Below are 13,602 nucleotides of genomic sequence, written 5' to 3'. Positions count from 1 at the left end.
TCTCTAGTTGGTCAACCCTTCACTTTGTAGGATTACTTTCATTTTGGATATCAAAATGAAATCTCTTATAATTTTGTCACTCAACTTTTAGGACTCTTTCATTTTAGTCACCCCGACCGTTAAAATCTCTAATAGAAGTTAACTTATACATGCCACATCAGGTTCACACTTTCATTTTGGTCACCCAAAAAATATTCTTGGTTTAAATATTGACCAGGATACAAAACAGATAAGGATTAAAGTAAAAAACATAGAAACTAAAATAATGTTTTAATAATTGTCAAATTGTACTTAATTATCTCCTTGTTTAAGTTCTATTTTTTATTTGAAATTTTAAATTAAAATATCAAAATCAATTAATAGTACTAAAAAAAATTTATCCTTTGATGTGTCAACCGATTTTTGTTATATGTTGAATAATTAAATTAATTAATTAGTCTTCTTTTAATTTCAAATTATATTTTATTCCAAATTAAAATAAACTCAAATAAATCATCTTTAATAATTGTATATGAAACATAACCAAAATTTAGAATTTTCAATATCTTATTTGGAATTTTCGACAATGTGATAAACGAATACAATTTGACAATTTTTTGATACATTATTTTAATCCCTACCACTTTTTCACTTTAATCTTTTTTTTTGCCCCAATTAATACTTTAAAAATGATATTTTTTAGGTGACCAAAATGAAAATGATCTAGAAGTTGGGTAACCAAAATGAAAATGTGAACATGATGTGGTGTGTATAGTTAACCGCGTTAGATATTTAGTGTGGTGACTAAATGAAAGCTTCCTATAGTTTGAGTGACAAAATGAAAAAAATTCATTGAAAGACCAAAATGAAAGCACCTATAAATGTTCACCAGTTTATCCAAATAGAAAAGATTACATTCTCATGTGAGTTTGACTGAGGTGGAATGGACTAGACCAAAGGGATAAATTGGTAATTCAAATATTTATCAAATTTTGACTTTTCGTCCCTCTAGTATTTAATCTTTTATTTTTATTTGGCAGATTTCTATCTCATTAGTTCAATCACTTAACACTATTAATTTATTGATTAAAATACTAACATAAACTTACACTAATAATTATTTTGGTTTTGAATATTAACATAAACTTTTGAAAAATACCCTGTAATTCATTTGAAATAGGTAATGGTGTTAAATATTCCTTTTCATATAATACTAGGGACGGAAATAGGGATAAAATGGTTCAAATCCGTATTAAACGGGTGCTTTACAAGAACTTTAATTACCGTTCTATTCAAATCAAGATAAATAGTATTAAATATTTAGATTAATTAATAAAATTATGAAAATATATGAAATAAATATTATAGATTAAATCTAAATTTAAATTAAAGTGTAAAACCTATGATCAAAATAATTCAAACATAAAACAAAACATGATACTAAATGTAATAAGGATATGACAAAAAAATAGATGTATTAAGAAAATTATAATACGACTAATAAAATTATTAGATGGTGTTATTCATTAATCAAGTCTCATTTTAATTAAAAATTATTAAATATTCTTTTTTTAAATAAGCTATATTATCATAAGTGTATTTTTTTAATATTTTATAGATCAATAAAAATTTAAATTAAGAACACCGTACATATTAAACTTTTAATTTTTATCATTACAACCAAAGCATCATTTTACTTTTATTGTGGTTTATAAACTTAGGTTGTTGGTTGAATAGTTTAAACCACTGGCTCGAATTTAATTAAATATTTTATTTTAAATCATTAAAAATTTAAAAATATATAATAATTATAAAATAATAGAAAGAAATTGACTCGACTATCAGTCCAACTGATTCCAGTGGTTTGCTCAAATTGGATTCAACCTCTTTGTCCATACCAATATTCCACTTTTTCTGAGATCAAATCGGTTCGATCTGATTCCAACAACCTTGATTTTATATGAATTTTTAATAAATATATTTGTTACATAAATGGTTCATCTCCATAATATACTATAATATACAAACATATTAATTATCCAAAAATGGGGCAAGTTAACCTAATCAAGATTCAATTTTGCAAGGTATAATTGGTTGGGCTTAGTATTTATGGGTTTGGTTGTGTTGAGTTTTAGCCGAAACTATTTATGATATTAATAACTTTATATTTACTTAATCTCGGTTTGACTCAAAATATTAGTTTGAAATTTTGTTCAAATTCACCCATATTTGTAAAAAATTTATTTCAAGTGTTTTTTAGAATCCCCATATTATTTTTAAAATATATGTAAATAAATTTTCTTTTATTAAAATTTAAATGCAGACCACATATATTTTAATGTTTTTGCATTATTATATTATTATAAATTTAATTTTATGTAATATAAATTATATAATATATACAGATAAAATAAAAATATATTACAAAAGTATAAATTTTTATTCTTGAATATTATTTTATTTAAATTTATTTTTCGAACATACTTTTAAACCCAACTAAACAGTACTAATTAGGCCTAATTTGGATTTGATTTCTAGTAAGCAACTACAAACCCATGTTGTATCTCCTCCTATACAATCAAAACCAACATTCTACTTTCAAATCACTGTATTAAACTCTCAATAGAGTATTGTTCAACTCCCAAAGTGTGTAACTTGTCTATTTGCAGTAGTGTCATGGTGTTGGTGTGTAATTAGTATCCTCTAAAATAATAAAATTATAATTTTGGCCCCAAAAATAAAAAAAAACAATTCTTTCTAGTCTCTTGAAAATAATGAATTTATAAATTAATAAATGATGAAATTATGTTTTAACCTCTCAAAAATTTATTATTAAAATTTGATCTTTCTAAATTTTTTCATAAAAGTAATTAAAATTTGGTAAAAAGTATCATTAACAAGTTAAAATTAAACATAATTAGAATACAAAAAAATAACACTGATATAATTATTATTTTTATTAGTATTTTGTTGTGGATTTTTCACAATGTTGAAAGTGGTAAAATAAGTTTTTGGGGTTAGTTATAAAGTTGTTTTCTGCCAAAACAAAAAGGAAAAGAACATTAGCAAAGAAAACACACTTTTATCATGATTTATTTATGCTATATTTGGACTGCAAAAGGAGCAATTTTTATCTACAAAATGTGTGTGTTCATTGGCTAACTCCATGTTTTAAGGGAATTTAAAAAGCTTGAAATTATCAATTTAAATAATCAAATTAATTTATCCTTATAAATATGTTGCATGCAAGTAAATAAAGTGTGAATTGATCAGATTCTACAAGTATCTTTATATAAAATATTAATCATCTTTTAACTAATATCTCTAACATGTCTCGATTATTTAAAATTAAACATTCATGTCGGACAAAATATATCTATATTGATAAAGTTTCTCTCTCTCTATATATATATCTATCTCTCTTCACTCATTTTCCATTGATGCTTCCAATGGCCAACTCTGTAAATCAAGAAATTAATGTCAACTCAAAGCATAAAAAATCATCTGATAGAATCAGTCAATTACCAGATGTTCTAATTCATCACATACTATCATTTCTTTCAACTAAGGAAGCAATGGCGACTTCCATTTTATCAAAAAGATGGCTTTGGGTTTGGACTTCAGTTCCAATTCTTGATCTTCAAGACACACCTTTTTGCAGAACTGATCCAAACCTTCGTTTCAGACAATTTGTTGACCATGTTTTAATCCTTAACAAAACAGTTTCTTTAGACAAGTTTTGTCTGAAATTCAACTTAGTTGACCATCCTTCCTATGTTAAAACCTGGTTTTGGGATGCAGTTTCTAGAGATGTTAAAGAACTAGACATCAGTATCCATGGAACTGAAAGTTTCCCTTTCTTGAAGCTTCCGTTTGCTCTTTTCACTGCTAAAACACTTCATGTTTTGAAACTCAGCCATGGGGTTGAGCTTCATGTTCCTGGGACAGTTTCTTTGCCATGTCTTAAGGTTTTAAATCTTGTTTGGATTAAGTACACAAATGATGAATCTGTTTCTAGGCTTTTTGCTGGTTGTTATGTTCTTCAGGAACTGGTTCTTCACAAACAAGCTGGTGATAACACAACATTTTCTACCATTTCGATTCCGACATTAAAGACTTTGTTCGTACGGTTTGCCACCACCGGTCGGTGTAGGCACAAACTTAAGATAAATGCCCCAGTTCTCAAGCAGCTCAACCTCGAAGACAATCTGACCCTGGAATTTGATCTCGAGGATGTCTCTAGCTTAGTTGAAGCAAATGTCACAGTTTCATGGCTCGAAAATCGCCATATCCCACTCCTCAAAGCTCTCAGCAATGCTAAGTTTGTTTCCTTCCATTGGGATTGGTATGCAGAAATGGTAAGTAACCATAACCCTGGGGTTTCACTGTCAATGATCAATTCATTTTTGCTGATATACATTTGCTAATGCCTCCTCTCAGAAATGGCGCAACTTCAGACCATATCGTTTGTTTCTTAATCTGGTCCAAATGGAGCTACATGTTGGTTATGGTGGTTGGGACTTGCTATCACTTTTCTTGGAATTTTCTGATCATTTGGAAGTCCTTGTTCTTGCTAAGGTGAGTGAAATTTACTCCAGAAATCAATTTAACAAGCATTTACTAATGGTCTAATGAAAGGCGCTTTGGTTGGTCTCTTGACACCAGAATGATAATTGCCGTGGACTTGGATTCGAATGCTCCTGGAAACCTCCGAAGTATGTGCCGGAATGTTTGCTGTCAAGCCTATCAATGGTTTATTTTAAAGGGTTTGAAGATCTAACATATCAGCTGAGTATGGTGAAATACATTTTGAAAAATGCTCGAGTTTTGAAAATGATGGACATCCGTAGTAATGGAGATCTGCCTTTGGATTCAAAGATTGATTTGCTCAAGAAGTTACTAATGTTCCCTAGGGGTTCCAAAGCATGCCAGCTTAAATTCAACTAACAGTTTCCAATCTCCTTTTAGTTACTGTTCTTAAAAAAAACAAAACGTTGTCTCGTATGATAATTAAGACAATCTCATAACAACATAAATCCATGTTCTACGATTTAACAGAAACAAATTCAGTTAAGAGTAACAACATTAACAAGATAAATCATAAAAATTTCATAAAGCATTGGCTTTCATCTCTATAAAGCAATTCTATTGCTTTGCCAGCTTCATTTTAAGACATGGAGAGATTGTTTATCATAGAAACATTGCCTTTCTCCAGTAAATAGTTTATCAACTTCATTACATTTTCTTGTCTATTGGATCCCTGAATTTGAATTGTTTTGAGATGTTGCGATAAACATTCAGGAACGTACTGCGGTGGCTCCCATGTGAATTTTCACAAGGTCCCTGGTATTCAGTTTTGCATTATCCTGACAAATTTCAAAAGAGAAGTTAAGAATGAGAATGCTTCAATGACACTTAAATCGAACTGGATTTGCTCTAACACTTAAATTGAATGGGATGTGTGTCAAAGACAAAAATGTGTTTGACTCCATTTTCTAAACTTTTCCATATATTGGAGGATCATAACCCTATGGTCTCAAACTCATGTCTGAATATAAAATGGACACCAGCGTCGGATATGGGTACTTCAGGAAGAGTTCGGGTAATATTAGTGCACATTGCAATATAACTTACCTTGCCAAGGATAAGTACTTCTAAATTAGGTGACTTCTCAAGCAACTTTGGCAGCAATTGACCACAATATTCATTACACCCAAGCTTCAGTTGAGTTAAATTACTAAATACATGCAAACCTGAAGTGTTTACACCGCAGCCTACAATACGAAGAAAATATTAGTATAAATTCTTGATGGCCTTCCTCATTAGAGGGACCATCGTATTCATCATGCTAGAGGCTACATAAAAGTACAGACAACCTTACCTTCATAGAACGACCAGATAAGCTAAGAAACTTAGCATTATAGGTACCTGTAAGTGGTTTTAGTCCGATAGTGGAAACATCCCCTGTTGCCATTGTCCGAAATATCAATGACTGCCCTGGCAACAGAAATGCAGTTCTCGAAAGAACATCCACTTGCCACATAACCCTTGTATCTCAGAACTTCAAGTTTAGGAGCATCAACGACAATCTCATAGTCTGTAAATGCATTACAATTTCCAGCCCAGTAAATGGCGTACTCTTCATCACTGCTATCATAACCATCATCATAACATTCTTACGATAAGCAATCTATCACCAAAGAATTCAGTTCAACGGCTGAAACATGAAGATTCCATATCTTGCCTAATTTGCATTCCTGTATGACCAGCTTTTCAAGTGCAGCAAAGCTCAAAAAGAGATTCTTGGTTGAAGAACATCTCGAAAACTCAATCGAGTTGAGATGAAAAACTGTCAGACTAGGAAAAGAAATGATCCAGAAATATCTAGTTCAAAATTTCTTCCAAGATTCAAAACCACCAAAATTTCACTAGCAAAAGGAGCAATAGCAAGAGTGTAGTCTTTCACCTTATCCAAGGAGAGACTAAGAACTCGAAGTTTACGTTTTATCGCATTGTTAATCCAAGCATTAAGATGAAAACTATGACGCCTACTGCAACAAAGACCAAACATATGCGTAGGCGATTCGCTATTTCTAATCAATACTCTATCCACAAAGTTAATGAAGTTAACACCTCCTATTCCATGAAAACCACCTTTGTTAGGATTGAACAACAATGTATCATCAAAGTCAAGAGCAGAAACAGAATCCCATAGATATCTCCAATTTTTAGATAAAATGCTTGTTCTTACTGTAAGTTTTGTTGGTAGGAAGGAAAGGATATGGCAAAGAACTTCTTTTGGCAAGTAACTGATTCTATCAACACCCATTTCAGGAGGCTGTAGAAAAGAAGTCATAGTACAGTACACAAATACAGTATTAACAAACAAGGTAAATGGGCGAAAATCGTCATTTTTAAGCATAAAACTTGGGTTAATCCAGTTATGTATGTATTAGAGGAGACAACCTAACATACCCTTATTCAGTAAGCTTAAAAACCCAGCCTTTTCGTCATCTTCTTCTTCTCCATATGACCCATCACCATCGTCATAGTCATCTTCTTCCATTTGTATTCTTGCTCTCTTCCAAGGAAACTGCATTCTCAGAGACCCTACAAAATTTTCAAATCACCAAACATGCCCTTCATTAGTCTCAAGACCATGCATGACAGAGTTCAAGGGAAAAGAATTTTTTTTTTTTCAAAAAATCAACTGTACATCAACAGAATTGACAACCCAATTTTACCTCGAATCTAAGCTGCTAGGTAAACTTTTATTGAGCAAAAGTAACCTGCAAATGAACGAGATAAATTTGTCAAGTCTCCATTCAAGCCCCACCCAAAGGAAAAAAGATGGAAAAATTTGTCATGTTTCTCTACCGTTGGATGAACTTTGATATGTGAACCAGAAACACTTTTTTCAGAAGATCAACGGTTTCCAAGAGAAGGGAATATGTCAAGACAAAAAGGGGGTATAGATATTTATATACAAATTATAAAGTAGATATATCAATAAAGAATAAAGATAGTTTAATTAAATACAGATAGTTCCATAATGGCTTGCTTTTTCATAAGAGACTGTTGTTTTTGGCTATTTGGCTAAATGGCTCATAACATAGCTTTCATATACAGCTCAATCTTTAAATTGTCTTTTAATGTGGCATTAAATTCTTCATTTATAATAAGATCCAACTTTAATTTGGCATCCCAACATGGGTGAAAAAAATATTTTATATTTTAAAAATAATATATTTTAAAAGGTAGTTTTTTAATGATCTAAAATGTGTTTTTTATTTTTTTTGAACGAAAATGTGTTTTTTTATTTAAAATGTGGATATAATAAAGTAATAATAATTTTTTAAAATTAAAACCTTTTTAATATTTTTCTCTTCTGACATCAACTTTATAGGTATTAGAGATTTTCATTAATATTTATATATTCTAAAATTAAATAAATAATAATTTTAATTCAAATAGAATATATCAAGTACTTTGAAGTACATATGAAAATTAATCAAAACATTCGTTTAAGCTAAAACAAGAAGTTCACAAGCCAAGCCAACATAACCGTCCAGATCTAAGCCACGACCAGACATGGATTCTTGAAGACAAACAACTAATATTTTTCTATTTGAAAGTAACAAATCTTTGTCTTAAAATAAAAATTAAAAATGTAATAGAAAAGAAATATTCCAAATCTAAAAACCCTTTCTTCACTACTTTCACACTTCCTAAGCTGCTTCTACTTCACTCTCCTAAAGCCCCCCTTTTTCTCTCAGTCTGTCTGCAAATTCTCTTCCTTTTTCACATTCTAAAATCCTTAGCTTAATTCTAAGAGAAAAAAAGAAGAAAAGAAATGAGGGGTCCTTTGGGGGCAGTAATAGGAAGGTATCCATCAAGTGATGGAACTACAGAAATTGGAGGGATCATTAGACACAACAGGAAATGTAGAGATATTGTTTTTCTTGTAATTTTTATAGCATTTTGGGTTGCTATGATTGTTAACTCTAGCTTTGGGTTTAATCAAGGAAACCCATTAAGGTAAATTTTTCTTTCTTTCTTTTTTTCTTCCCCTTTTATAAGCTTTACCTACTTATATTCTTGTTGAATCTAAAAATGGGTATATTTTATTTTGGATTCTTTGTTGAATCTTCTTTGTTATGGCATGTTGTGTTTATCTCATAAATGGATTCTTTCTTTTGATCTCCTTATAGTTCTAATGGATCTCTTTATTCTTTGTCAAGCTATAGTTTTTGCTTGTTATGTGAGTGGATGAAGCATTATAAACTTCTTGGTTGTTTTCTAAACAGAAAGCGAGGCAGTGTCTTTGGAATAAAAGTAGATACTTAAGAATTTTTCTTCAGAACTGCTTTTACTAGTTAATAGGAACCAGTTAGCTGATCTATTTGTAAAGCAGGATTAAAAATGAGAGTTGCAAGCACTTAGCTAAGCTAGAGATGGTCATTCTGTGAGCCTGTCACACTATTTGATACTTAGGATTTTGTTGGAGAGGTACTGGTACCTATATGGTTCAAGTTTAGGAAACTTTTCATCTTAGAATTTATGTTAGAGTCAGTTATAGATCCTTTAATTTAGATTTTGGGAAACCCTTTTCACCTTGGAGCTTATGAAGATTGCTCAAAGCATTTCTTTGGGGGCATTAACTTCTAAATGGTGTTGTTGCTTATTCATATATGTTTAGTTTTTACTTATTCTGCTTTCTTACTCTTAAGTTTTCAGATTCTTTTTTTATTCTATTTTATGTTTTCTCTTGTGATTTTGATAATTTGTTTTGTGTTGGATGGCACATCAGGCTCACATATGGTCTTGACTACAAAGGGAACTTATGCGGTGACAAACATGCTCATCCTGGCCTTCGTAAGTTAGAACTTAAGTATTGGTTGAATCCGAATCAGGTTTACCAAAGTGGTGTCAAGGACAGTCAATTCAAATTGTCTAATGCTCGGAGTATATGCTTATGGGATTGTCCTATTCCATCAGAAGATTCGCTAAATTGGGTCTGTGATTATCCAGAAGGGGATATCCGACTCTCAATGCGTGACTGGATCAATAGAAATTATGATTATTATGAATTCCTTACACCAGAAATGAGAAATACTTCTCTTCAACTTCAGGGTCCATGTTACCCTGTTATATTTCCGAGTGTGAATGGTGGGTAAATTTGAAATGCTTGTTTTATAGTTCAATATTCATTTGATCAAAACATAGATACAGTTTTTTTACCGTCTAATTAATTATTTTATGCATGTTTTTCAAGTTTACTGGAGCTGCCAATTCATTGCCCGTGCATCAAACATATCTTTGCGGCATTGGCAACAGATGGGTGGAGTGAATATCAATGAGGACATGGTAATAGACAAGTCCATTCACAGGTCCATCAATTCCCGGTCATCTGTCTTAAAGGTTGATCAACTTTCCTGCAATACCTTACTTGTTTGAACTGCGAACTCCTTGAGATGCATCAATACGCTACGACTACTCTTCTGTGCTTGTATATTAAGTGTTTTTACCACATTTCTGTCTTTTATCTTGGTATGCTCTTCTTGGTTCTGCCAACTGATTGGGTTATTGCCTAAATAGTTGACAACGTAGTTCCTTATTTAATACATATACCGTACGATGTATATATGTCATGTTGTTTCAAAAAGTGCCAATTATCCAACTTTCTGAAATATCGATGTCTTATTGCAGCGTTACATGGCAGATATTGGAAAATCATGGCCAGTATTGATAGTTTGTGGAGGGATGTTACCACTGTTTCTGTCAGTGATATGGCTGTTAATGATTCGCCATTTTGTTTCTGCAATGCCTTGGATCACAGTTGCTCTCTTCAACATTCTCATAATAACGGTTACAATGTTTTACTACTTAAAAGGTTAGAAATATGCCTCTTACCTCTTGGTATTCTTTACTAGATTCCACAACTTTGGAAATCATACTAGAAATAGTCGAATCGGTGTCTTGTATGTATTTGAATTCAAGGAGAGCTATTAGTTTAAATAAAATGCTAAGTTTATCTTGTTGTTCTTGCTTTTTAGCTGGATGGATTGGGAACGATGCCATATCCCCTATCATTGGTGAGCATGATCCATATATAAATGTTTTCGGACGGGTGCGTCATTTATTCTCTCTTTTTATTCTTTTTTGTCTTTGTTCGTAAGCTTTTATTGTAGCAGGTTTGTTGGTATTTGTTACATGCTAAATGTTTGCTTCTTTCAGGAACTACATCATCTACGTGCTGTTGCCATTCTTATGACATTCATTATGGTTGTTTCCATCCTAACGTCAATTGCAATTGTTCGCCGCATCTTAATGGCAACATCTGTCCTCAAGGCAAGTTCGAACTTATTATAATATGTGGTGAGAAAGATTAACTTTCTGTTAAAACCAATACTGTTGGATACTTTCCAGTCGGCTTTGAAAAGGAAGGAAAAGGAAAAACAGTGCTTTTTGCATGTAGAAGCATATAAATGATTCATCACTTATTTCGTATGGAAATGTATTTATTTGTGTGTATATAATGGTAATTTTGGTTTCATAATATCAAAAGGAGCTAAAAGATTATTTTGTGCTTCCAACTGTTTGCAGGTTGCTGCAAAAGTCATAGGCGAAGTTCAAGCATTGATAATTTTTCCAATCATACCATACGCAATTCTTGCAATTTTTTACATGTTCTGGATATCGGCTGCCCTTCATCTGTTCAGTTCTGGTCAGGTTGTCAAGAACAACTGTAATACCAACTGCTGTGCTTATGATCTTGTGGCGAAAAAGGTGAATTGTGATGGTTGCTGTGGTTATAGCATCCATTACACCCCGCATATTGCTGTTGCCATCTTCTTCCACCTGTTTGGTGGTTATTGGGCTACACAATTTTTTATAGCGTGTTCTTCAACCGTGGTTGCGGGTTCTGTTGCTTCTTACTATTGGGCTCGGGGTGAAACATCGGTAAGCTACTGAGCCACTGTGTAGTTTTACTGGTACGCATGCTGTTTTCATGGGAAACAAACAACTAAATTTTTACCATATTCAAAAGTCTCTAGTTGTAGGCAACCCCAATGTGGGCTATGTGGGATCTCCCTCGAGCAAAACGAGATGCCGAAGATCCTAGAGTTATCATTGAACAGCTTACGCAAGATTGACATATTCTTTAGTTTACTTTTTACATATATTGATGTAACATAGAAATTACTTTGTATATGTTTGTAAGTATTATAGTAACAAAATTAGCACATTACATTAATTCAGAAAGTTGTCTCTATTCTTTCTTTCTTTTTTGAATGAATGTATTTCTACGATTTATCCTTTTGCTGATTATTTCTGGGGTTCACTTGTGCAGCCAGAGATCCCATTTCTTCCTGTTTTTGCCTCTATGAAGCGTCTTATACGATACAACCTTGGGTCGGTGGCCCTTGGCTCATTGGTTGTATCCTTGGTGGAATCAATTCGTTTCATTCTTGAGTCAATTCGTCGTAAGCTCAAAGTTGCTGGTGTTACATCAGATGGTTGGTTTGGAAAGATTGGAAATCACACTTCACAGGGATGTTTGAGATGTGTTGAGTGGACAATCAAATCAGTGAATCGCAATGCTTATATAATGGTAATCTTCCTGAACAAGTTATCTTTTTGCACATTGAAGAACTTAGTGAGAAGTCCAATAATCAGGATGCAATTAGTGATTTTATTTTGCCTTCCTCGAACTTAATCTTAAGTTATTGTTCTTGCAGATTGCTATAACTGGGAAAAGCTTTTTTAAGGCTTCTGAAATCGCGACAGAATTGATCATGAATAACATCCTTCGAATAGGGAAGGTGAACGTGATAGGAGATGTTATTCTGTTTCTCGGAAAGTTATGTGTCAGCCTTTCGAGTGCTATCTTCGGTTTCCTAATGTTGGATACCTACAAGTATCGAGCTGCTCATAACAAAATATCCTCCCCATTGCTTCCGGTCCTGGTATGTTGCCAATTCCTTTATATCCTATGCGTACACCTGAGCTTGAGTAACATAGCTTATAGTTACTGTTTAATACTCCTGCTTACATTATATATTGTTGTAGATTTGTTGGGCTCTCGGTTACGTGGTTGCAACCCTCTTCTTTGCTGTGGTGGAGATGTCGATCGATACCATAATTCTTTCATTCTGCCAGGATTCGGAGGAGCATCAAGGCACCGCTCAATATGCACCTCCGCTTCTCATTGAAACACTCGGTGACCAAAATGAGATGCAGAGACTTACTCAATGATCATATTTTGATGTATAATTTTCCATAGATTTGATGAAACCTTGATATAATATATCGTTTCTTACATTCTTATTATAATTTTCATTTCTGGTTTCTTACTGCATAAATCTTTTAAACCATTGTATATATAAATGACCACCATGACCATGAAAATTTCAAGGTCCTAAGCAATATATATGTTGTTACAGTTAAAACTGATATTCAGTTGTCTGACAAATATCTAATAATTGTGTTGTTAGCACTAGTTTACTCCCGATAGACGGCAAGGGAAATCTTTTTCCATGCGCCATCTAAGATCATTAAAAAGCTACCGTTATGAGACAATGTTTCGAACAGCATACCTGCCCGCAATGCCTTTCTGTAGTTTAGCAATACTTGTCTCCTTGGATACAGTGACCCAAATGACGATATCGAACTTTGTTATCTCTTTTAAGAGTTGATTGTTTATAAACCTTCATGATACTTGTTTTCCCCACCCAACCAACCCTCAAACTCTGAGCTTTTGATCCTCATCATCCATCTAGTACTGCCAAATCTCTTCCTTACAGGCCCTTATCTCTTGACCTGATAAAGTAGTTGTCAGTAAAACTTGTCCGATCCATTGTGGATCGTCAACCACCAAACCTCTATGAAATGTACGTTGTCGAGTAAGTTCTTCAAATTCCCTTATCCTCTGTAACACATCGCCTGCTCAAGATCGACATGTAAGAGCTTCACTTATTGACATGTAAGTTCCACCAAATCTTTCGACATTTTCCAACCAAAGTTGATGTCTTTCACCGGTTCTTCCATCAAGGTTTCATACCTCGCCATCAATTCCTTCGACCTTTTCCAACCATATCCGAACTTCCAACTTAAGTTTCT

At 32.7% G+C, this 13,602-nt stretch overlaps 3 protein-coding genes across 5 annotated transcripts; 2 read left to right on the top strand and 1 right to left on the bottom strand.

Moving 5' to 3' along the window:
* Positions 1–3,428: 3,428 nt before the first annotated feature.
* Positions 3,429–5,019, top strand: LOC107929729 (F-box/FBD/LRR-repeat protein At5g56420). The gene is made up of 3 exons (XM_016861239.2): positions 3,429–4,337; positions 4,420–4,557; positions 4,645–5,019. Exons 1-3 carry the CDS (start codon positions 3,429–3,431, stop codon positions 4,924–4,926), a joined length of 1,329 nt encoding a protein of 442 aa, XP_016716728.2. The 3' UTR covers positions 4,927–5,019.
* Positions 5,004–7,221, bottom strand: LOC121223425 (uncharacterized). 3 transcript variants are annotated; one of them, XM_041104848.1, is made up of 4 exons: positions 6,955–7,221; positions 5,908–6,817; positions 5,614–5,753; positions 5,004–5,345 (listed from the first exon to the last, which is right to left on the bottom strand). In XM_041104848.1, exons 2-4 carry the CDS (start codon positions 6,020–6,022, stop codon positions 5,277–5,279), a joined length of 324 nt encoding a protein of 107 aa, XP_040960782.1. In that variant the 5' UTR covers positions 6,023–6,817; positions 6,955–7,221; the 3' UTR covers positions 5,004–5,276. The 3 variants fall into 3 exon arrangements, with proteins under 3 accessions (XP_040960782.1, XP_040960781.1, XP_040960780.1); XM_041104847.1 differs by having other exon boundaries at positions 5,908–7,207; XM_041104846.1 differs by lacking the exon at positions 6,955–7,221 and having other exon boundaries at positions 5,004–5,753; positions 5,908–6,327.
* A 910-nt stretch (positions 7,222–8,131) lies between these two features.
* Positions 8,132–12,936, top strand: LOC107929789 (choline transporter protein 1). Its single transcript, XM_016861296.2, has 10 exons — positions 8,132–8,517; positions 9,290–9,648; positions 9,755–9,900; positions 10,189–10,372; positions 10,536–10,609; positions 10,717–10,830; positions 11,086–11,442; positions 11,834–12,094; positions 12,222–12,449; positions 12,553–12,936. The coding sequence occupies exons 1-10, from the start codon at positions 8,333–8,335 to the stop codon at positions 12,736–12,738; spliced, it is 2,094 nt and encodes a 697-aa protein (XP_016716785.2). The 5' UTR covers positions 8,132–8,332; the 3' UTR covers positions 12,739–12,936.
* The last annotated feature ends 666 nt before the right edge of the window (positions 12,937–13,602 follow it).

The sequence above is a fragment of the Gossypium hirsutum genome, chromosome D11 (assembly GCF_007990345.1).
Source record: "Gossypium hirsutum isolate 1008001.06 chromosome D11, Gossypium_hirsutum_v2.1, whole genome shotgun sequence".
Taxonomy (NCBI): domain Eukaryota; kingdom Viridiplantae; phylum Streptophyta; class Magnoliopsida; order Malvales; family Malvaceae; genus Gossypium; species Gossypium hirsutum.
This window is presented reverse-complemented; position numbering and strand designations above follow the sequence as displayed.